Source organism: Tamandua tetradactyla, chromosome 8 (assembly GCF_023851605.1).
Source record: "Tamandua tetradactyla isolate mTamTet1 chromosome 8, mTamTet1.pri, whole genome shotgun sequence".
NCBI classification, from domain to species: Eukaryota; Metazoa; Chordata; class Mammalia; order Pilosa; family Myrmecophagidae; genus Tamandua; species Tamandua tetradactyla.
In genome coordinates, this window is record NC_135334.1 from 61404811 (window position 1) to 61430564 (window position 25754).

Here is a 25754-nt window from a genome sequence, read left to right on the forward strand (position 1 = left end):
ATCCTCTAGAGCATCTGTTCTAGTTTGCTAGCTGTCGGAATGCAATATACCAGAAATGGAATGACTTTTTAAAAAGGGAATTTAATAAGTTGCTAGTTTACAATTCTAAGGCTGAGAAAATGTCCCAATTAAAGCAAGTCTGTAGAAATGTCCAATCTAAGTTATCCAGGCAAAGATACCTTGGTTCAAGAAGGCCGATGAAGTTCAGGGTTTGTTTCTCAAGTGAGAAGGCACATGACAAACACAGTCAGAGTTTCTCTCTCATCTGGAAAGGCACATGGCAAGCACAGCATCATCTGCTAGCTTCTTCTCCTAGCTTCCTGTTTCATGAAGCTTCCGGGGAGGCATGTTCCTTCTTCATCTCCAAAGGTCACTGGCTGGTGGGACTCTGCTTCTCGCAGCTATATCATTCTGCTCTGCCCTCTCTGAGTCACTTATTCTCCAAAATGTTTCCTCTTTTATAGGACTTCAGAAACTAACCAAGACTCACCCAAATGGGTGGGGACATGCCTCTACCTAATCCAGCTTAACAACCACTCTTGATTAAATCACATCTCCAGGGAGATGATCTAATTTCAATTTCAAACATACAATACTGAACAGGGATTAGAAGAAATGGCTACCTTTACAAAATGGAATTAGGACTAAAACACGGCTTTTCTAGGGTACATACATCATTTCAAACCAGCACAGCATCAGAAAAAAGTTTTCCATTTTCATGTGTTCTGAAAGATAATTACTTTTCTTAAGTAAATAAGTTAGTAGCAATTGCGTCAAAAGTGAAAATAAAAAAGCAGGAATAACTCACCTTTATGCATAATAGTAGATCCATTACTGTCACGTTCATTAATATTGATAACTCCATCTTCTATTAATTTTTTAAGCATTTCCAAATCACCCTTAAAGGCTGCCACATGACCTGGAAATGCTAAAGCTATGATAAAATGTTGCATTTTAGTAAATAGTTCAATCTAAGCAGCCATGCATTTCATTTTAATATTATCCCAAGTATAAGGCTATTATATTGGACTTAATTCAGTTAAAGCAATAACAAGTAAAAAAAGAGAGAGAATGATAAAATATGGTTCTTACTAATTGTGCCATCCTTCCTCTTCTCAAGATTTCAAACATGCCAGGAGAAGTCTTATGCCAGTACTATCCCTAATCAAAATCCCTTTTTACTTATGCCACTACAAAATACAGGGAATGGTACATTTCAACCCTTTATATAAAGACACAAGGGTTGCATTTTACAGACCACTCCCTCTCTGTTTGCAAGGAAGTGAAGAAAGCAAATTAAAATGGAAACAGAAAGAAAGTATATATGTGCATATGTGTGTATATGAGAAAGTACCTAACTCGGTGCCTATTACACAGTAGGTGCTTGAAAAAATGTTCTTAATGATAATAACTATATATATTGAGCCCTTCATAAATGTCAGGCACTGTAGTAAGCATTGTAAGGACTGAATCGTTTAAAATGCTTCACAACTCTGAGTTACAGCTATTCGCATTTTTACAGATGAAACAGAAGTTCAGACACTGGGACTTTCCCAGTGTCACATAATAAGTGATGGACCAAGACTGGTTTGACTTCACTGGTGCTTTCATCATTACTTTACGTCTCCTAAAGGGAAATGGATGAGCGTGAATTTGAAGAAAGTGGCAGTAAGAACTAATCTTAAGAAGGGGAATCAGCAGAAGTTCAGAAAGGAACTGAAAATAAAGAAAGTTTGACTGAATTAGTCAAATAGTGAATTAACACTACTGGCAAAAAACTAAGAGGGAATGAAAATTTTTTTGAAAAGTATTTACAAATATCTGACTATAGCATTTAAAAAATATTGATTCAAGATTTCAACAAACAATGTGCATTTATTTACATACCTAGCATGGTATCTGGGACACAGAATGAATTCAATTAACTTAACTTACTCTGTTTTTTGTGTGATATATGCCTTATCACCCATGATACCTATTAGATACTAATTAGTCTTATAACTGCTCCTTTGTGATCTGGGACAAATGATTTTAAAAGACATATACATGATGATCTCTAAGGATCCTTCCAGGTTTGTCACTCTATAATTCAGGGGTACCCTATTTTCATTAAAAGCTCAAAATCTTGAATGGCTCCAACATTGTTTCCATTTCAAAACCAATTTGCATAAGGAAGCATCCACTAAAAATGGCCACACATAAAACTTAATCAGTTATTAGCAATTCATAATTAGCTTTTAATCACTTATTGGAGATTATTTTTATTCAAAGAAATAAAATTTAGACTCACGTTCAAGTTTAAACTAAAAGTACAGTCAAATGAAAACTTATCAGCAGGTATTTTTTCATAAAATTTGCTTAGAACATAAAACAATGTGTTCAGTAAAAAAATCCATTTTTATTAGTTTGCAAGGAAATTTATAGGAGCCCAATATGGGGATATAATGCATACAGTACCTACCTATACAGTGTCTTACACATATTAAAAAGTCAAGAAATGCTTCGGTTTTGCGTAAAGAAATGGATAATAGAATATTCTAGGTCACTTAACAAAAAGCATAAGAAAACAATACTATTTCTATTTTCTCTATTTTATGTGACAATCTCATCAATAAAGAATTGATGTGCCTGTGAACTACAGCTTCTGTGCAGGAGACAGGCCTATTTGAAAATGACCTATCATGGTCATTTAGTTCAAGATGGTCTGACCCTTTCCGATTTGTTCTAAATGACACAATAGGTACCAAAACAGCATATCAAATTTGGTAAAAATCAGTAAGCTTCTTTAGTAACAATTATGAAATAAAATTAAAATAACAACTGATTGACTAGAGAATACAGACCTAATTATATTTAGGGAAAAAAAAAAACGTTAAAAAATACTAGCTGTCATTCATTATTTAAAGAGTGTCTTATATGTATCAAGTTCAGTATTACATTCTGGGATGCAAAGATAAAAAAAGATGCACCCTTATTTCAAGGAACTAATAATTACAGACATAACAGACATGCAAAAAATAATTTCATATACAAAAATCTAAACACTAATTTTCCTAAATTAATGCATACATTCAATGCAATCATAAAAAAAATCCCAAAAGATATTTTCAGGGAACTTGAAAATCTGGTGATAAAATTTATGTGGAAGAACAAATGGTCACGAATAGACCAAAAACATTCAAGGAAAACAAAATACAATAAATCAGACCTTCATAAAGCCACAGAAATTATGACAACATGGCATTAAGTTCAGGAATTTAAAAAATCAATATATTAGAATAGAAAACACAGAAAAAATACACATTTATAAAAACACTTAAGAGAAGTGGCATTGCAAAACAACGCTGGGACAATGGTGTTTGGATGATGAGTTGTCCACATACAAAATAAAATAAAGCTAGATCCCTATCTGTGACAATAAAAAATAACACTAAGGGGCAAACACCTATGCATAAGTAAAAACAACTTAGAAACATTTAGAAGGTGACATACGGGAATATATTTAGTACCACAAGGGAGAGATTTCTTAAGTCAGATACAAAACACATAAAAAAGAAACTTTAATATGATAATATTAAAATCTAAAATTTCTATCATTTAAAATATACCATTTGAAACACTGAATGCTTTCCCCCTAAGATTGAAAACAAAGTAAGGGTTTCTACTCCCACCATTACTTTTCAACATTATTTTAGAGGTCCAAACCAATGAAGTAAGGCAAGCAAAAAAAGAATTAAAGAACTAAAACTATGCACAGTCAACATGATCATTAAAAACCCTAAAGAATCTACAAAAAAGCTACTGATAGTAATAAGTAAATTTTAATTACTAGAGGATACAAAGTCAATAAAATGTCAATACTATTTCTAAATAACAGCAACAAAAATTGGGAAAATAAAATTTTTTTTTAAATTCCATTTACAATAAAATCCAAAAAAAGTTTACAAAATATGTGTAAGAACTGTACACTTACAACTATAAAACATTTCTGAAGGAAATTAAAGAAGACCTAAACAAATGCAAAGTATGTCCCTAGACTGAACATTGTAATTCAATGTTCATTGCAAACCAGCATGCTTTTCTTGTGGAAACAGATTAGCTCACTGAAAAAGTTTATGGATAGGCAAACAACCTACAAAATCCAAAGAAAACTTTAAAAGAACAAAGTTGGAGGATATCTACTAAGTTTATTTTAAGATTATTATAAAGTTACAGTAATCAAGACAGTGTAGTATTGTTAAACAGATATATAGATCAATATGACAGAACACAGAAGACAGAAATAGGTTCACAAATATCTGGGCAACTGGCTTGTGACAAAGGTACCAAGACAGGTCAATGGGGACAGGAAAGTCTTTCCAGAAATGGTGCAAACAATTGTAAAAAACAGTATTTTTCGGAAATCAACAAAATGTGGTCCATTTATACAATGGAATACTACTCAGCAAGAAAAAGGAATGAAATACTAATACACAACTTAAATTAAACTCAAAATAAATCCATTTATATATAAAACTCCAGAAAACATAAACTAATCCTTAGTTATAAAGAGTGGTTATGTGATGCCAATGGTGAAAGGGGGGATGAACTGTAAGGAGGGGGGTACAAAAATCCTTTAGGATGATAGAAATGTTCTGTTATCTAGATAGTGGTCAAAGTTTTATGAAGGTATACCTATTCGTAAACTCATCGAACTATGAACTTTAAATGGATTTCGCTTATTATATGTAAATTATACTTTAATGAAGTTTATTTTTTAAAAAAGGATACCATAATCAAAGTACAATAGCAAGCCATGGTATGAGAGAAAATAACTATGTCAGATGAAATCAATAACAGATTGGAACTGGGAACCTAGAAAGATTTCAGACAAATTCATTAGAAAGAATAGTGCAATCTTTAAAAAGGGAAAATGGAAAAAAAAGGGGGGGGGGTGAGGCGGAGATAAAGGCAGGCCACTCATAAAAGGGAAAACTAGACTAACCACTAACTTTATAAAAGGATGTTCAGCTCTTTAATAAAGAAAATTTAAATCAAAACACAAATTAAATCTTTTTGTACCCAACTAATTGGTAAAAATTTTAAAGTATCACAAAGCAGAATACTGTTTCTGTAAATCCTCACCAAACACTGCTAATAGGAGTATAAATTTCTACAGTCATTTTTATGGGGAATGTGACAATATTTATTTATATCAAAGATGGGCATATCCCACTTAGCAATTCTACTCCTATAGCCTAAAGCAGAGCTTCCCAACTATTTGTCAAAATGCCAAGACACATGATTAGAACTAAAGCTGAGCTCTTAACTCAGTCTTCAGAAAGGACAGGCAGGGCCCCAAGATGCCTCATCCAATGATCCCAGCGTGCCGTACAAACATCATTTTCTACATGGGCTATATGTGAAATAGGTAGGCTCAAAAGAAACTCTTGTATAAACATAAGGAGACACATACAAATTTATCCATTACTATATCGACTTGTAAAAGTGAAAAACTGCAAACAACTTACATGTCAAATTAGAGAATAGATAAATGATAATTTCGACAGAATAGAATACAGGACTGCACTGCAATGCAATACTTAAAAAGAATAAACTAGGATATTATCAGCCTAATCTCAAAACCAGAAAAAGTTGTGAAAAAGGCAAGTCTCCAAAGTATACTGTCTTTATCTCATTTTTACAAGTTTTTAAAATGTTTCAGACTTCTATTTGTATCCCCAAATCCCCTTCCTTCACTAGTAATGGAGTTAAAGTTGGGATAAGAGCTTCCCAGCTGAGTACTGAGTTCTCTAGGCTTCCTTACAGTAAGTATGGCCATGTAACTAAACTCTAGCCAATGGAATGTTAGCAAAAATGATGAGTGCAAATTTCATCTTAGAAATCTCTGGTCCTAGACTCATACTCTCATTCGAACTCTACCCCCAGCTGGATTAGCAACAACTAGAGAGAACTTGGAAGATCACAAGTACCTGAATGATTTCATGGATTCACTCTCCAACCCAAGCTGTCATGTAACATTTAAGCCACTGAATTTGAAGATTTATTATAGCAGTTTAGCCTCTTATCCTGACTAATACTCAAAACAATACTATATATTTTTGCAGGTATATGCATTATATAACTAAAATATAAAACTATAGAATGGAATGATGAATCCAAAATAATAGTTACCTCTGAGGAGGAGGCAAAGGGAAGGGTGTTAGGGAAAGGGATCAAAGGGGCTTCATCTGTACCCAAAGACTTTATTCTTAAATTCAGTGATCTGAACTGTGTTCATTTTGTTAATCTCTACATATTTGCATCTAAAATACTTCATAATCAAGAAAATATTGAAGAATATATGGACAATTATATGCAATAAATTTTAAAATAACATCTGCCTTGTAACTTCTTTCTTTTCCATTGACTCTGCTTATTATACACTAAACACTTCAGGTTTGTTACTTACTTTCCTGGTCTTCTGAATCATTTCCTTCATATTCAAGCCCTTGAATAAACTGTAAAATGCTCTGCTTGAAGAATCTCTGGGCCAGATCCAATACATTTTCTCCATTATCATTGAAGGCTTTTAAAGCTTGTGTTGCTTGGCTCATTCTACTGAGTAGGAACTTAAAACAGTGAAGGTGGCCTTCCATAGCTGCTAAGTGAACTATAGAGACGGGGAAAAAAAGAACTTACTTGTAAAACCGACAGTAATTAAAAAAAACCAAAAACAAAAACTTTGCTCTACTCCTCACAGGAAGATGACTATCTCTGCCACTTATGAGTGGCATTATAATCTCCAGTACAGTGTTCACATACTTCAAAATACTTTCAAATTTTGATTGTGATTTCTTCTTTGACCCATGAGTCATTTAACCTTGGAATACTCTAGAACTATTACTGTTTTCTATAGAAGGTTTTGGGTTATGGGTCTTCTTCAGTCTGATCTAATTTATTTTCTTGTTTGTTCCTCTAGTGGTTTATGGTTTAAAAAATGCCTTTTTTCTATTATTTTCAAGAATTTAGGTTGGTAAATGGTGAGGTAGCTGTATGTACTTATTCTGCCATTTTGATCTGGTCCTTTTATATAATAAAAATAATAAATGATTATAGCATATCAGCAGATAGGCAATGATAAAAATCATTCATATTTTCACAGAGATTATTTTGGTTTTTGTCTTCTAGTTTTTCCCAAAATATAAAATTTTGCTTTGTTTTTTTTTTTTACTTAGCTCATAAATATTTTCTGACTCTTAATGGGTATCTCTACACTCACAGTAAGTATAACTATTCAGCCATTTAGTCCACTTTGGTATGATTAGATTATAACTCAAATTATTTGAATTATTGAGTTCAGTAAGATTACTAGATTCCACAATCAATTGTATTTTTTACATAACAGCAATAAAGACTTGGAAAATATATAATTTTTTAAGATACTATTTACAAATATCACAAAAATAACAATTAAAATACCCAAGAAAAAAGTTATAACAACTCTACCAGAAAGCATCAAAACATTTCTGAAAGAAACTAAGTAAGCACAGAGATAGGCAATTAGCATGGATTAGAAGACAATATATAGATTCTAGACTCTGTGCCTCTCTCTGAAGCTGAGAAGATGGCAGTGAAGCTGCCCAAGTCAATGATGTTTGTATGTCTGGGTAACATCTGTCAGCCACCCATTGCCAGAAGCAGTTTTCAGAAAACTTGTAACTAATCAAAATATTTCAGATAATTGGAGGACAGACAGTACAGCAACATCCAATTACGAGACAGGAAACCCTTCTGATTACCAAGGGCAAAATTGCATGAAGATGTATGCTATTCCTATGAAACATGGTGCCCAGAGAGTTCCCAGGAAAATTGTCACATTTGATTATATACTGTGCATGGAGGAAAGCAATCTGAGAGTTCTGAAGTTAAGGTATGTGAAGTTAAAAACTGCAAACAAATGATATTCTCACAAGCAGTGTAGACAACCAAAGCTATAGGCTGAGCCCCTAGTCTTGGGATTTGTTCATATGAAACTTAACCCCACAGGGGATAGGTCAAGCCTACTTAAAATTGGGCCTAAGAGTCACCACCAAGAAAACCTCTTTTGTTGCTCACATGTGGCCTCTCTCTCCAGCCAACACAAGTAAACTCACCACCCTCACACTGTCTACATGGAACATGACTCCCAGGGGTGTGGACCTTCCTGGCAACGTGGGACAGAAATCCCAGAATGAGCTGAGACTCAGTATCAAGGGATTGAGAAAACCTTCTCAACCAAAAGGGGGAAGAGTGAAATGCGACAAAATGTCAATGGCTGAGAGATTCCAAACAGAGTCGAGGGGTTATCCTAAAGGTTCTTCTTTTTTTTTTTTAATTTTTTATTAATTTTTAAAAAATTAACAAGAAAGAAACGCAAACATTCTTAATATATCCTCATTCCGTTCTACATACATAATCAGTAATTCACAATATCATCACATAGCTGCATATTCATCATCATGATCATTTCTTAGAACATTTGCATCAATTCAGAAAAAGAAATAAAAAGACAACAGAAAAATAAAACGAAAACAGAAAAAAAAATTTTACATGCCATACCCCTTACCTCTCCCTTTCATTGATCACTAGCATTTCAAACTAAATTTATTTTAACATTTGTTCCCCCTATTATTTATTTTTATTCCATATGTCCCTCTCATCTGTTGACAAGGTAGATAAAAGGAACATCAGACACAAGTTTTCCACAATCACACAGTCACATTGTGAAAGCTATATCATTATACAATCATCATCAAGAAACATGGCTACTGGAACACAGCTCTACATTTTCAGGCAGTTCCCTCCAGCCTCTCCATTACATCTTGGATAACAAGGTGATATCTACTTAATGCATAAGAATAGCCTCCAGGATAACCTCTCCATTCTGTTTGGAATCTCTCAGCCACTGACACTTTGTCTCATTTCACTCTTTCCCCCTCTGGCCGAGAAGGTTTTCTCAAACCCTTGATGCTGGGCCTTAGCTCATTCTAGAGTTTTCCTCAATCCCTTGATGCTGAATCTCAGCACATTCTGGGATTTCTGTCCCACGTTGCCAGGAAGATCTACACCCCTGGGAGTCATGTCCCACGTAGATAGGGGGAGGGTGGTGACCTTGCTTGTTGTGTTGGCTGGAGAGAGAGGCCACATCTGAGCAACAAAAGAGGTTCTCTTGGGGGTGACTCTTAGGCCTAATTTTAAGTAGGCTTGATCTATCCCCTGTGGGTTTAAGTTTCATATGAACAAACCCCAAGACTGGGGGCTCAGCCCATAGCTTTGGTTGTCCACACTGCTTGTAAGAATATCAAGAATTCAACTTGGGGAGGTTGAGTTTTCCACTATTCTCATCATTCCGCGAAAGACTTTGCAAATATATTTCCACTCACTGATCAAATCACTCTGGGATTCATTGGGGCATCATCTGGACAAACCAACAAAATCACATGTCCTACCTGAGGTTCCATGTACTTATGTTGTTCAACCAACTATCTATATAAGTTATATTAGGAGATGCACTAGTCAAAACATAAATTTTGTACCAAAGATTTTTTGCTTTAGTCTCACACATAAGTTGAAATTTTAAAATATTAATTGCCATCTATTTTCAGCACCCTGCAGTAATGACATTCTTTTGTTCTTCCTCACGCAAAAACATTTTTTTAATTTGTACATTTAGTCACTATCATTATACACTCTAGGCATTCCTAGATTATACCATCTCAATCTTTATCGTCTATCTATCTTTGTGATTTCATTTATGCCCCCAGCCTCCTCCCTCTATCATTCTCACATTCAACTTCATTCAGTGTTTTAACATAATAGTACTACAGTTAGGTAGTGTTGTGCTGTCCATTTCTGAGTTTTTATATTCAGTCCTGTTGCACAATCTGTATCCCTTCAGCTCCAGTTACCCAATATCTTACCTTGTTTCTACGTCCTGATGGTCTCTGTTACCAAGGAAATATTCCAAGTTTATTCACTAACGCCAGTTCATACCAGTGAGACCATACAGTATTTGTGCTTTTGTTTTTGGCTTATCACACTCAGCATAATGTCCTTAAGGTCCATCCATATTGTGACATACTTCATAACTTTATCCTGTCTTACTGCTGCATAGTATTCCATCGTATGTATATGTCACAGTTTGTTTAGCCCCCCATCCTTTGATGGAGATTTTGGCTGTTTCCATCTCTTGGTAATTGTAAATAATGCTGCTATAAACATTGGTGTGCAAATGTCCATTTGTGTCCTTGCCCTCATGTCCTCTGAGTAGAGACAGCATATAGAAGGGTCCTGCTTTTTAATCCATTCTACCAATCTATGTGTTTTGATTGGGGAGTTTAATCCATTAACATTCAGTATTATCACTGAACAGGTAGTACTTTCTTCTACTATTTTTCCTTCTGAATTTTATATGTCATATCTAATTTTCCTTCTTTTTACCTTTACTCATAGTCTTCCTTTCTACACTCTTCTCTACACCTCTCTCTTCTGTCTTTTCATATCTGTCTCTAGTGTTCCCTTTAGTATTTCTTGCAGAGCTGGTCTCTTGGTCACAAATTCTCTCAGTGGTTTTTTGTCTGAAAATGTTTTAATTTCTCCCTCATTTTTGAAGGACAATTTTGCTGGATATAGAATTCTTGGTTGGCAGTTTTTCTCTTTTAATAATTTAAACATATCATCCCACTGTCTTCTCGCCTCCATGGTTTCTGCTGAGAGATCTACGCATAGTCTTATTGGGCTTCCCTTGTACGTGATGGATTGTTTTTCTCTTGCTGCTTTCAAGATTCTCTCTTTCTCTTTGACCTCTGACATTCTGATCAGTAAATGTCTTGGAGTACGTCTATTTGGATCTATTCTCTATGGGGTATGCTGCACTTCTTGGATCTTAAGTCTTTCATAAGAGTTGGGAAATTTTCAGTGATAATTTCCTCCATTAGTTTTTCTTCTCCTTTTCCCTTCTCTTCTCCTACTGGGATACCCACAACATGTATATTCATGCGCTTCATATTGTCTTTCAATTCTCTGAGTCCCTGGTCATATTTTTCCATTTTTCTCCCTGTATTTTCTTTTTCTTGCCAGATTTCAGATGTTCCATCCTCCAGTTCACTAATCCTATGTTCTGTCTCTCGAAACCTACCGTTGTAGGTTTCCATTGTTTTTTTTCATCTCTTCTACTGTGTGTTTCATTCCGATAAGTTCTGTGATTTGTGTTTTCAGACTTTCCATTTCTTCTTTTTGTTCAATCCTTGTCTTCTTTATATTCTCCCTCAATTCACTGATTTGGTTTTTGATGAAGTTTTCCATGTCTGTTCGTATATTCTGAATTAATTGTTTCAGCTCCTGTATCTCATTTGAATTGTTGGTTTGTTCCTTTGACTGGGCCACATCTTCAATTTTCCTAGTGTGATGTGTTATTTTTCACTGGCGTCTAAGCATTTAGTTAATTAGTTTATTCTGGAGATTGCTTTCACTTCTTTTATCTAGGGTTTTCTTGCTGGATGAATTTGTTGTCTATCTGTTCTTTGACATTCAGTTCAGCTTTATCTAGACCTCTAGCTTAAGTTTTGTTTAACAAAGGAGAATTTTTTGCTCTTGTTTTCTTGTTTCTTTGCTTGTATGGTGACTTTCCCCCACCACAAACACACTAAGGAGGGTCTACTTAGGTATTATAGACTGCAGCTGGACTTTCCCAGGCCAAATTGGCCTCCTATCAGGAGGAAAGAGTCACCTGCGTCGGTTTTCCCTGAGGGTGAGACCCAGCAGGTTGAAAGACTTCTTTCCTGAGAAGTCTCTGGACTCTGTTTTTCTTATCCTGCCCAGTATGTGGCACTTGTCTGCCTGCAGGTCCCACCAGCATAAGATGATGCGGTACCTTTAACTTTGGCAGACTCTCCCTGCTGGGGGCGTGGTGGGGACAGAGGAGAGGTGTTAGGCTGGTTTTAATGGCTTCAAATTACCAATCCCTGGTGTCTGAATTCCTTGAGGGAGGGATTCCACCTGAGTTGGGATTCACTCCTCCCTGGGGGAAGGTACAGACTCCAGACAAGCCCTCAAATGAGTTTGTTTCTGCCTATGCCTGGGGCAGTTGCAGCCTGAGAAGCCCTGCCACTGTATCCAAAGGCAGTCAAGCCTTTGTAGAAACACAGCCACAAAAACCTCTGTTTCCTTCTTTTTTTTTCTTCTTCCGTCAGCCCTGTCCCCTTGGTGCCGGGGCAAAAATGAGTGACTTCCGCTTTGACCAGGTTCACCTGTGCTGGGGGCCTATTTTTAGTAGTCACAATTTGTTAATGAATTCCACAATTGGCTTTTGATTGCGCTCAGCCCCTGCTGCTGGTAAAGTCTCTTTCCTTTCCCCTTTGGGAAGCAGTTTCTGGGGGAGGGGCATCAGCTGCCACGGCTTGGGGAACTCATGGTTCTGAGGGGGCTCGCATCCAGTCCAGCTGGTCCAGACTGGGGTACGCTATGTGTCCAGTCACTGACGTGGCCCCAGGAGCTGTTCTGAAATGTTTCTGATTATTTAGTAGTTGTTCTGGAGGACAAACTAAAACGCGCACATTGTTAAGCCGACATCTTGGCCCGGAAGTCCTCCTGGAGGTTATTCTTACACATTAAGTAGATATCATCTTGTTATTCAGATGTAATGGAGAGGCTGGAGTGAACTGCCTGAAGATGTAGAGCTGTGTTCAAGTAGCCATGTTTCTTGAAGATGATTGTATAATGATAAAGCTTTCACAATGTGACTGTGTGACTGTGAAAGCCTTGTGTCTTATGTTCCTTTTATCTACCTTGTCAAGAGACGAGTAGAACATACGGAATAAAAATAAATAATAAGGGGAACAAATGTTAAAATAAATTTAGTTTGAAATGCTAGTGATCAATGAAAGGGAGGGGAAAGGGGTATGGTATGTATAAATTTTTTTTCTGTTTTCGTTTTATTTCTTTTTCTGAATAGATGCAAATGTTCCAAGAAATAATCATGATGATGAATATGCAACTATGTGATGATATAGTGAATTACTGATTATATATGTAGAACAGAATGATCAAAATAGGAAAAAAAAACTGCAAGGAAAAAATTGAGCTACTTGGGAGCTATGATCCACAAAAACAATTTATTATGAAAGATTTCTATTATGGGAATGACTCTGACCTTGAGACTGTACCAGCAGTGTGTTAGGTCCTGCAAAGCGTTTTTGGGGAAGTCACAGTAAAGCTGTGACTTCATGACTGAAGGCCAACACTGATTAATGACTTCATAGTGATGTTCTAGGTTTTTTAATCAGTGTGTTAAAAGTAAAATGTTCCATAGTGCAAGGCCACAATTTTTTTTTCAATTGACTTACTTTCTTTTCTTAGAAATAATTGTAGATGGAAATCAATGTTGTGTGTGGCAGCATATGGGGCCAAACATAGGTTTAAAGTAAAAGGTTGGGAAAAGATATGTCATGCAAACAACAATCAGAAAAAAGCAGAAGTAACTATACTAATATCCAACAAATTAGACTTCAAATGTAGAACAATTAAATGAGACAAAGAAGGATACTATGTATTAATAAAAGGAACAATTCAACAAGAAGACATAACAATCATAAATATTTATGCACCAACCAGAGTGCTCCAAAGTATATGAGGCAAACACTGAAAAGAGAAACAGACACATCTACCACAATAGTAGAAGACTTCAATTCTCCGCTGTCATCAATGGACTGAACATCTAGACAAAGGACTGATAAAGAAACAGAGATTTTGAATAATATGATAAATGAGCTAGCCTTAACAGATATTTATAGAACATTACAACCCACAAAAGCAGGATACACCTTTTTCTCAAGTGCTCATGGATTATTCTCAAGGATAGACCATTTGCTGGGTCACAAAGCAAGTCTCAATAAATTTAAAAAGATTGAAATCATACAAAACACTTTCTCAGACCATAAAGGAATGAAGTTGATATAAATAATAGGCAGAGGTCCAGAAAACTAAAAAGTAAATGGAGGCTCAACAACACAATCTTAAACACCCAGTAAGGTCAAGGAAGAAATTACAAAGAAATCAGTAAATATCTTGAGGCAAATGAAAATGAAAACACAACATATCGAAATTTATGGGATGCAGCAAAGGCAGTGCTAAGAGGGAAATTTATTGCCCTAAATGCCTGTATCAAAAAAGCAGAGCAAAAATCGAAGAATTAAATGTTCACTTGGAAGAACTAGAGAAAGAACAGCAAACTAACCCCAAAGCAGCAAAAAAAAAAAAAAAAAAAAAAAGATATAGCAAAGACTAGAACAGAAATAAATGAAATTGAAAAGATGGAAACAATCAAGAAAATCAACAAAACCAGAAGTTGGTTTGGAGAAAAACAGTAAGACTGATTTTTTCCTATCACAGAGATCTTTACTTCCCATACAAATTTCCCTGGGATATAACATCCTTGAATGAAGAATTGGAATACCTATTGGCCCTCATGTCAGAGATAACTGACTTAGGCCAAAAGATGAGAAATACATCTAAAAAAGCAGGACATGTCAATATCACTCAGAGGTTGGTCTAATTTTCTCAAGTGTATGCGGTCTTGTGTGCTTCATTCTTGAAAATTATTCCTATGAGTTGCTACTCTGATAAGTGAACATGGTGCCCAGGGAATTGAACACAAATAAATTTGAGAATTGAAATGTATGTTTTTTCCTCCAAGATACTGAACCTCAAAGGGCTTTTAATCAAGAGATAGAATATATTAAAAAGTGATGATATATACATTGATATTTGCTCCCTGCAAGTGGCACTCACCACAACAAACCAACTGAACTCTCAATCAGCTTCTCCTCCTGGATGATGTTAAGTTAGGTGGAAAAAATCAGCTGTCAATGTACAAATTGCTTTGGAACTGGACTGGGAGAATTTTGACTCCCACCTTATATTGATCCCTTATCCATGTGTTCAGAGTGTGTCAAGCTTCCTCTGCCTGTCTTACCTTTAAAATATAGAGAACGAAAAAAAATCTTGAATCATAAGATTATTGTTTTCAATGCAGGAACCAATAAAAGAGCTTAGAACAATACCTGTGGCCCATGTTAACACTTCTAGCCCATTTCTTAATAAAATACTGAGACCAAGTCTTAAAGTTACAATCTTTAGGACTTCCAGGAAGATGGTAGAACAAGAGAGGTTAAGTTAACCCCTGCTCCATGGAAGAGTAGAGAAGTAACAGAAAAATGACAGGTCAATGATTTCAGGGAGTAAATGACCTAAGAGGGTCTTCTGCACTATATAAGGAGATGCTGGTTGTAAAAGCTGAGGAATTGAGATGTTGAGTACAGAAGAACAATAGCTAGTGCAAACACCCTAATGTGCCCTTTTCCAAATGGAGGCAAGGAGTCCTCAGGAGTGCACAGACAGAGACACAGGGACTAGGAAGTAAATCAAGCCATGTTGTGTGATGCACTACGACCACACAAAATGCCCCTGCCCCATGACCTGCAAATGCCCAAGCCCCAGACCCCACCCACACAACCCCAATGCACTCGAATTACCCGTCCTGATACCCCTCAAACATGTATCCCTGCCTCACACTCCACCCCAAGCTAGTGCACACACCTGTCCCAGCCTGAACCACCTTCCTGCACAAGCACACACATTCTCCCCACCCCTCCTGGGACCCACACAGCTGCACCTAGAACTTCATCCCACACTTTCCCACCATGGCTCCTGTAGGTGTTCACCTGTGCATCCAGGCAACTCCCACCCACAGCCCAAGCAGTAGGGCAACAACATCCAGCATGCTTGAGCTCTGTGAATGCACGTCATTGTCCCATGTCCCCAGACCCTAGCATGCACACACACATGTATTGCCTGCCCTGGCACCCATGCATTCCTGCACTGACCTCTCAATCCATGCAACTTACCTGCCACCGCCCAATACATACATCCTTGTCACACACCCTGGCATGACTGCCCCACTCCCACACCTGGCAGGTGCTCATGTGCACATCCACATCATGTGCACAGACCCCTGACCTGTGCATGCGTGCACACATGCATCCCTGCCCCACCCATGCCACACCTGTGCCAGGGCCCTGGCAACCTGACAATATGCACACAAGCAACTCTCCCCATAGCACATACCCTGTAACCACTGTGCCTCACCCCTGCAAATGAGTGCATCTACATCCTCGTTCTGCTCGAAGCCTCCCCCTGGGTAAGGATGTGCCTGTGCCCTGCCCTGCCTGTGCCACAATCTCTGTGCCCCAAACCATGCAATCTGATATACACAACCCTCATGTTCCACCCACCCAATCACATCCTGCAAATGCACTAGCCCCTGTGCATTTGCACAGCAATCCCAATCTGCCTTCTGCCATGCTCTACTTCTGTCTCCCACATGCCACTCAATTCTCCCACATGCCACTCTATACTCCCACACTCAAAAGCCTTCCAGAGGGCGGGCCGCGGTGGCTCAGCGGGCAAAGTGCTTGCCTGCTATGCCGGAGGACCTCGGTTCGATTCCCGGCCCCAGCCCATGTAACAAAAACGGAGAAACAGAATACAATAAAACAAGAAAATGTTTAAAAAAGATGTTTCCCTTTCTTCCTTCCTTCCTTCCTTCTATCCTTCCTTCCTTCTCTCTGTCTTTCCTTTAAAAAAAAAAAAAAAAAAAAAAAAAAAGCCTTCCAGAGCTGCACTCCACCCACACATCCCCCCATACCAACCCTCCACAACCACACACCCCACACCCCATATTCCCAGGTGCCAACATAGCACCCCTGACCTGTGCCTATCCCTGCACTGCCTATCAATGCACTGTTGTGATCCACTCCCAATCCTGTTTCCTGCTCCGCACCCATCCCACAAATACAAAAGATTAGACTTCTGGAGGAAATCAACTTCTAAAGTAACCCTATCAAGATAGGTATATGCTTTAAAGGCAACAGAAACTCACAAAGCATATGTAGATGAAGACAGACATAGCATAGCCTAATGAACAAATTTAAACAGTGGAGGAGACACAGATTTTGGGAACACCAATCAAAAATACTCTACTAAATAAAATCAATGACTTAGCTAATGACATAAAGGAGATCAATAAGATATCAGAAGAACATAAAGAAGAATTACAAAGAATAAATTGGTAAGTTCCAGGAGACGGTGGAATAGGACAAGTTGAGTTCAACTATGTTCCAAAGAACAGATAGAGAAGGGATGGGGAGGGTGACTGAGATGGTGATTGCAGGGTGTAAGTGACTGGGAAGAGTCTTCTGTACCACATAGGGAGGCCCTGTTTGCAAAACCTGAGGAACTGAAAAGCAGAGAACCAGAGACCATCCGGCTAATGCAGAAGCCCAGAGCCCTCAAAGTTTCAAAGACAGGGAGGTAGGGACTAGGAAGTAAGGCAAGCTGCATTCCTTGAACACGACACCCTCACCAGCACAGCCTGGTGACCTGTGACACAACTGATACGCCATGCACCTGATTCTGTCACCCAACCCCATCCATGTGCTCCATGTGCTTACACTCCACTAACCCCTTGCACCCGTACCCACCCACACCCCCATCCCAAGCACATACATGCCTGCGACAGCCCAATCCACCTCTCCTGCACAAGAGCAGTCTCACCCCACCCCCTACTTAGCCCTACCACTCCATCCCTGCACCCTGTAGGCAATAACTGTGTATAAAGGCTATGGGTGCTTACCTTCATACTCAGGCCATACCCACCCCCAGCCCAAACAGTCATGTAAACCCACCCCACCCCCTCTGAGCTCTGCACATGTGCACATCAGATAATGCTCTAGTATCCAGAATATACAGAGACTGTTGAACTCAACCACAAAAAGACAGACAACCCAATTAAAAAACAGGCAAAAGACATGAACAGACACTTCTCAGAAAAGGAAATACAAATGGCTAAAATGTACGTGAAAAGATGCTCAAATTCCTTGTCTATTAGGGAAATGCAAATCAAAACCACAATGAGATAGCATCTCGCACCCACCAGAATGGCCACTATCAATAAACAGAAAACAACAAGTGCTGGAGAGAATGTAGAGAAAGAGGCATACTTATCCACTGTTCATGAGAATGTAAAATGGTACAGTCGCTGTGGAAGGCAGTCTGGAGGTTCCTCAGGAAGCTAAGTATAGAATTGTCATATGATCTAGCAATACCATTCTTATATATTTATTCAGAGGACATGAGGGAAAGGACACTGTATTAGTTAGGGTTCTCTAGAGAAACAGAATCAACAGGGAACACTTGCAAATATAAAATTTATGAAAGTGTCTCACGTGACCGTAGGAATGCAGAGTCCAAAATCCACAGGGCAGTCTGCGAAGCCGACGACTCCAATGGATGGCCTGGATGAACTCCACAGGAGAGGCTCACCAGCCAAAGCAGGAATGCAACCTGTCTCCTCTGAGTCCTCCTTAAAAGGCTTCCCATGATTGGATTTAGCATCACTAATTGCAGAAGACACTCCCCTTTGGCTGATTACAAATGGAATCAGCTGTGGATGTAGCTGACGTGATCATGACCTAATCCTATGAAATGTCCTCATTGCAACAGACAGGCCAGCACTTGCCCAATCAGATGAACAGGTACCACAACTTGGCCAAGTTGACACCTGTCCCTAACCATGACAGTCCACCCCTTGTCAACTTGGCACATATATATATATATATATATATATATATATATATCACCTTAGACCATACTTAATTTCCAAATGAAAACAAATAAGCACACATTTTTTCTTTTACCTGACAATACTCAACTGTCCTGCATATAACTGGAAACACATTAAATCTCTCCAGAATAGCGTGCAAATCCTTGGGCAACATTCATTCTTAAACTTGATATCTTACAACTTAAATAGTATAACACAAACAAAACAGCATTACAGTCCTCGTTTCTGTAACTGATCACGTGGTCAAAGTTCATATTTATCACTACCTTCTTCCACTACCCATTCCATGTTCCCTTTCCCCTCAGCAAGCACTTCAGCTGGCCATGGTTCTTTGCCTGGTGGGGTGACCCAAACCTTCATTCCTGAAGTCTCAGAGCCATTAGTGGTCCTGCCTGGATTGTGTTGTTGCAGTTTTCCATTGATTTTGATCACAGGGCATGGTAGTACTAATAGACGCCCCAGGGGATCTCCTATATTCCAAGAAAACTCTTCTTTACCTCCATTATGTAGTTGCAGTCCTACTTCCTTCTGATAGTCAGGGTCAATTACCCCAGACAATAATGTAATCCCCTTCTTGGTGTGTTGATCCAGAGGCATAAGTAGCCCAAAGTGGCCAGGTGGCAATCTTAACTTCCAGTTCAGTGGTATCACTGTTGTTTCTCCTGGAGAAAGCACACCCTGTTTTGGAACTAAAACCTGTAGACCAGCAGAACTCAGGGTAGCAGGGACAGGAAGCAAAAATTTTCCTAGTGGATCACTAGGAGTAATAGTGAGTGGCACCACACCCATTTCCACCCCTTGGTTCCTGGACCCATGGATCCTGGCTATGGGAGAAACAGCACCATACAGCGGACGCTGATTCAGAGCATACACAGCTTCCTGGAGAACATTACCCCAGCCTTTCAAGTTTTTGCCACCTAGTTGGCACCGTAATTGAGTTTTCAAAAGGCCATTCCACCGTTCTATCAATCCAGCTGCTTCTGGATGATGGGGAACATGGTAAGACCAGAGAATTCCATGAGCATGTACCCATTCCCGCACTTCATTTGCTGTGAAGTGTGTTCCTTGATCCGAAGCAATGCTATGTGGAATACCATGACGATGGATAAGGCATTCTGTAAGCCCACGGATAGTAGTTTTGGCAGAAGCATTGCGTGCAGGGAAAGCAAACCCATATCCAGAGTATGTGTCTATTCCAGTTAGAACAAATCGCTGCCCCTTCCATGAAGGGAGTGGTCCAATGTAATCAACCTGCCACCATGTAGCTGGCTGGTCACCTCGGGGAATGGTGCCATATCGGGGGCTGAGTGTGGGTCTCTGCTGCTGGCAGATTGGGCACTCAGCAGTGGCTGTAGCCAGGTCAGCCTTGGTGAGTGGAAGCCCATGTTGCTGAGCCCATGCATAACCTCCATCCCTACCACCATGACCACTTTGTTCATGAGCCCATTGGGCAATAATAGGAGTTGCTGGGGAAAGAGGCTGACTGGTATCCATAGAACGGGTCATCTTATCCACTTGATTATTAAAATCTTCCTCTGCTGAAGTCACCCTCTGGTGTGCATTCACATGGGACACAAATACCTTCATGTTTTTAGCCCACTCAGAAAGGTCTATCCACATACTTCTTCCCCAGACCTCTTTGTCACCAATTTTCCAATTATGGTCTTTCCAAGTCCCTGACCATCCAGCCAAACCATTAGCAACAGCCCATGAGTCAGTATACAAACGCACCTCTGGCCAGTTTTCCTTCCAAGCAAAATGAACAACCAGGTGCACTGCTCGAAGTTCTACCCACTGGGAGGATTTCCCCTCACCACTGTCCTTCAAGGACACCCCAGAAAGGGGTTGTAATGCTGCAGCTGTCCACTTTTGGGTGGTACCTGCATATCGTGCTGAACCATCTGTAAACCAGGCCCGAGTTTTCTCTTCCTCAGTCAATTCACTGTAAGGAACTCCCCAAGAGGCCATAGCTCTGGTCTGGGAAAGAGAAGATAATGTGGCAGCAGGAGTGGAAACCATGGGCATCTGTGCCACTTCTTCATGTAACTTACTTGTGCCTTCAGGACCTGCTCTGGCTCTATCTCGTATATACCATTTCCACTTTACAATAGAGTGCTGCTGTGCACGCCCAACTTTATGGCTTGGTGGGTCAGACAACACCCAACTCATGATAGGCAACTCAGGTCTCATGGTAACTTGGTGGCCCATGGTTAAGCGTTCGGTCTCTACTAAGGCCCAGTAGCAGGCCAAAAGCTGTTTCTCAAAAGGAGAGTAGTTATCTGCAGCAGATGGTAAGGCTTTGCTCCAAAATCCTAAGGGTCTGTGTTGTGATTCTCCTATTGGGGCCTGCCAAAGGCTCCAGACAGCATCTCTATTTGCCACTGACACTTCCAGCACCATTGGATCTGCTGGATCATATGGCCCAAGTGGCAGAGCAGCTTGCACAGCAGCCTGGACCTGTCGCAGAGCCTCCTCTTGTTCAGGTCCCCACTCAAAATTAGCAGCTTTTCTGGTCACTCGATAAATGGGCTGGAGTAGCACACCCAAATGAGGAATATGTTGTCGCCAAAATCCAAAAAGGCCAACTAGGCGTTGTGCCTCCTTTTTGGATGTGGGAGGGGCCAGATGCAGCAATTTATCCTTCACCTTAGAAGGGATATCTCGACATGCCCCACACCACTAGACACCTAAAAATTTTACTGAGGTGGAAGGCCCCTGTATTTTTGTTGGATTTATCTCCCATCCTCTGACACGCAAATGTCTTACCAGTAAATCTAGAGTAGTTGCTACTTCTTGCTCACTAGGTCCAATCAACATGATATCATCAATATAATGGACCAGTGTGATGTCTTGTGGGAGGGAGAAACGATCAAGGTCTCTGCGAACAAGATTGTGACATAGGGCTGGAGAGTTGATATATCCCTGAGGTAGGACAGTGAAAGTATATTGCTGACCTTGCCAGCTGAAAGCAAACTGCTTCTGGTGGTCCTTACTAATAGCTATTGAGAAAAAAGCATTTGCCAGATCAATAGCTGCATACCAGGTACCAGGGGATGTATTGATTTGCTCAAGCAATGATACTACATCTGGAACAGCAGCTGCAATTGGAGTTACCACCTGGTTGAGTTTACGATAATCCACTGTCATTCTCCAAGACCCATCTGTTTTCTGCACAGGCCAAATAGGAGAGTTGAAAGGGGATGTGGTGGGAATCACCACCCCTGCATCTTTCAAGTCCTTAAGAGTGGCAGTAATCTCTGCAATCCCTCCAGGAATACGGTATTGCTTTTGATTTACTATTTTGCTTGGTAGGGGCAGTTCTAGTGGCTTCCACTTGGCCTTTCCCACCATAATAGCCCTCACTGCACGAGTTAGAGAACCAACGTGGGGATTCTGCCAGTTGCTCAGTATGTCTATGCCAATTATACATTCCAGAACTGGGGAAATAACTACAGGATGGGTCCAGGGGCCCACTGGACCCACTGTGAGACGGACCTGAGCTAAAACTCCATTGATCATCTGGCCTCCATAAGCCCCCACTCTGACTGGTGGTCCAGAGTGACGTTTTGGGTCCCCTGGAATTAATGTCACTTCTGAACCAGTGTCTAATAATCCCCGAAATATCTGATCATTTCCTTTTCCCCAATGCACAGTTACCCTGGTAAAAGGCCGTCGGTCTCCTTGTGGAAGACTTAGAGGAAGGTTAACAGAATAAATTTGTGGCAGTGTAACAGGTTTCTCCCCCATAGGGACCTGGCCTCCCCTTCATTCAAGGGGCTCAGGGTCTATAAACTGTTTCAAGTCTGGAAATTGGTTAAGGGGCCGTGACTCTGTGTTTTTGTAATTCAGGTTAGACTTCTGTTCCCTTGACCTAGAACTCTTTTGTTTATACAGCTCCAACAAGAATTTTGTAGACTGCCCTTCTATTGTATTTCTAGGCACCCCATGATTTACTAGCCAATGCCACAAATCTCTGCGTGTCATATAATTTTGATGCCTCCTTTGAGTTTGTTGTCTATTATAATACCCGCGTCTACCCTGTCTTTGGTGATTAAGTGCTGCCACCTGGCTTCTGCCAACTCGGGATCCTGTCATCCCCATTGTGTTTAAGGATTCCAGCTCAGTGACAGCAGTTCCTACAGTAATATCTGACCTACAGAGAAGTGCAACCACAGAGCTCTTGAGGGATGATGGTGCTAGTCTCACAAACTTATTTCTCACTGTTCTGGTAAAAGGTGCATCTTCTGGACATTCCTGGGGTGTAAGAGCAGGCTTTGCATGATAAATCCACTCTAACATCCCAATCTCTCTAAGCCTCTGGATCCCCTCATCTACATTATACCAGGGCAGTTCTGGCATTTCAACCTCAGGTAATGTTAGCCACCTTTTGATCCATGTTTCAACCAACCACCCAAACAAGCTGTTAACACCTTTTCTAACTGCTCTAGCTATAACATTGAATGCAGAATCTCTGCTTAGTGGGCCCATATCAATAAATTCAGCCTGATCCAGCCTTATATTCCTCCCACCATTATCCCACACTCTTAAAATCCATTGCCACACATATTCCCCTGATTTCTGTCTATATAAATTGGAAAACTCACACAGTTCTTTTGGAGTATAACATACCTCCTCATGTGTGATACTTTGTACCTCACCTTTAGGGGCCTGTTGGGACTTTAGTCTAGTTATAGGTCTAGAAGAAATGAGGGGTGGTGGGGGTGGGTCATGAAAAGAATTAGAAATATCTTCCAAGCCATTTGCTTCAGGGCTTTCATTTGCAGTTTCATCTGGTGAAACAGGATTAATAACTCTAGGGCTAATCCCTTCAGGAGGAGGTTGGGTGGCCAATTCCTCAAGGCAGGCTGGAGGTGGGGCGGCTATGTCCTCAGGGCAGACTATTACAGGGTTATCTAAAGAAGGCTCAGCATGGTCTAGGGTTTCAACCTCACCCCCAACATCATTATCAATCCATATGTCACCATCCCATTTTTCAGGGTCCCACTCCTTTCCAATCAATGCCCTCACTTTAACGGCAGACACCATGCAAGACTGAGATTTCAGTTTACGTTGTAAAGTTGCTACTCTAACAATAAGATTCTGAGTCTGATTTTCAGAGATCTCAAGTCTACGGCTACAGGAAATAAAATTTTCCTTCAGGATACTCATAGAAACCTCTACATCTTTCAGACGGCACTTAAGCTTCTTGTTTGAAGCCTTAAGCCCATCCCTTTCACCCTTTAATGTAGACAGTGTATCTAACAACAACCAACCAACATCTCTATAACTCTTATTTCTACAAAACTCTGTAAAGGTGTCAAAAACATTATCCCCCAGAGTCTGGCTTCGTACAAGCGAAGCATTAGGAGAATCGAATGATGATATTTTGACTATCTCCTTTGCCAACTCAGTCCATGGATTGGGAGTGTCATTCTGATTACGGGAATCAGAGTCCTTAGTGTCTCTGAGCCCAGTCAGAGTAGAAAACCATTCATAAAAACCCATTTTTAAGATTCTGTTCCTTAAGAACCACTCCCGGTACCAAGATGTATTAGTTAGGGTTCTCTAGAGAAACAAAATCAACAGGGAACACTTGCAAATATAAAATTTATGAAAGTGTCTCACGTGACCGTAGGAATGCAGAGTCCAAAATCCACAGGGCAGTCTGCGAAGCCGACGACTCCAATGGATGGCCTGGATGAACTCCACAGGAGAGGCTCACCAGCCAAAGCAGGAATGCAACCTGTCTCCTCTGAGTCCTCCTTAAAAGGCTTCCCATGATTGGATTTAGCATCACTAATTGCAGAAGACACTCCCCTTTGGCTGATTACAAATGGAATCAGCTGTGGATGTAGCTGACGTGATCATGACCTAATCCTATGAAATGTCCTCATTGCAACAGACAGGCCGGCGCTTGCCCAATCAGATGAACAGGTACCATAACTTGGCCAAGTTGACACCTGTCCCTAACCATGACAGACACAAATAGACATTTGCACACCAGTGTTTATAACAGCATTATTTAGAATCACCAAGAGATGGAAACAGCCCAAATGTCCATCAACAGAAGAGTGGTTAAACAAGCTATGGTATATACATATGATGGAATATTATGCAGCTGTTAAGACAGAATAAAGTCATGAAGCATGTAAAAATGTAGATGGACCCTGAGGACATTATGCTGAGTGAGTTTAGCCAGAAACAAAAGGACAAATACTGTATGGTCTCACTGATATGAACTATCATTCATGAATGTACTTGAAGAATTTCAGTTAAGAACATAGGTCATCAGGAGATAGAAACAGGGTAGAGACAGGGTAAACGGAGCTGAAGGGATACAGACTGTGCAACAGGACTGATTATAAAAATTCAGAAGTGGATAGCACAATGCTACCTGATTGTAACACAATAATGTAAGTCTCCTGAATGAAGCTGAATGTGAGAATGATAGAAGGAGGAAGGCTAGGGGCACACATGAAACCAGAAGGAAAGATAGACAATAAAGACTGAGATGGTATAATCTAGGAATGCCTAGAGTGTACAATGATAGTGACTAAATGTACAAATTAAAAAATGTTTTTGCATGAGGAAGAACAAAGGAATGTCAATATTGCAGGGTGTTGAAACTAGATGGTCATTCACATTTTAAAACTTCAACTTCTGTGTGAGACTAAAGCAAAAAATGTTTATTTGGTACAAAATTAATATTTTGACTAGTGCATTTCCTAATTTAACATATATGGACAGTTTAATTGAACACTGTACATACATGGAAAACTGAACAGGGCATGAGATTTTGTAGGTTTGTCCAGGGTGATGCCCCAATAAATCCAAGAGTGATTTGAACAGCATAAAGACACATTTTCAAAGTCTCCTTGGGGGAATGGCAAGAAAGAGGGAAAATTCAACTTCCCCAATTGGAGAATTCCTGATATTCTCGCAAGCAGTGGGGACAACCAACTCAATAGACCTATCCCTCAATCTTGGGGTTTGCTCATATGAAATTTATCTCCGCAAAGGATAGGATAAGCCTACTTAAAATCAGGCCTAAGAG

The 25754-nt window shown here is 39.6% G+C and overlaps 1 protein-coding gene and 1 pseudogene across 6 annotated transcripts in view; one reads left to right on the plus strand and one right to left on the minus strand.

Annotated features, from left to right (window-relative positions):
- ANKRD42 (ankyrin repeat domain 42) overlaps positions 1–25754 on the minus strand; it is a 98797-nt gene that overhangs the window by 44126 nt on the left and 28917 nt on the right. For all 6 annotated transcript variants that reach the window (XM_077113429.1, XM_077113431.1, XM_077113428.1 and 3 more), the window contains exons 6-7: positions 6452–6652; positions 809–934 (exon numbers count right to left, since the gene is read on the minus strand). In XM_077113429.1, coding sequence (XP_076969544.1) covers positions 809–934; positions 6452–6652 — 327 coding nt within the window. The remainder of the gene's footprint in view (positions 1–808; positions 935–6451; positions 6653–25754) is intronic.
- Positions 7607–13232, plus strand: LOC143644430 (low molecular weight phosphotyrosine protein phosphatase-like; annotated as a pseudogene).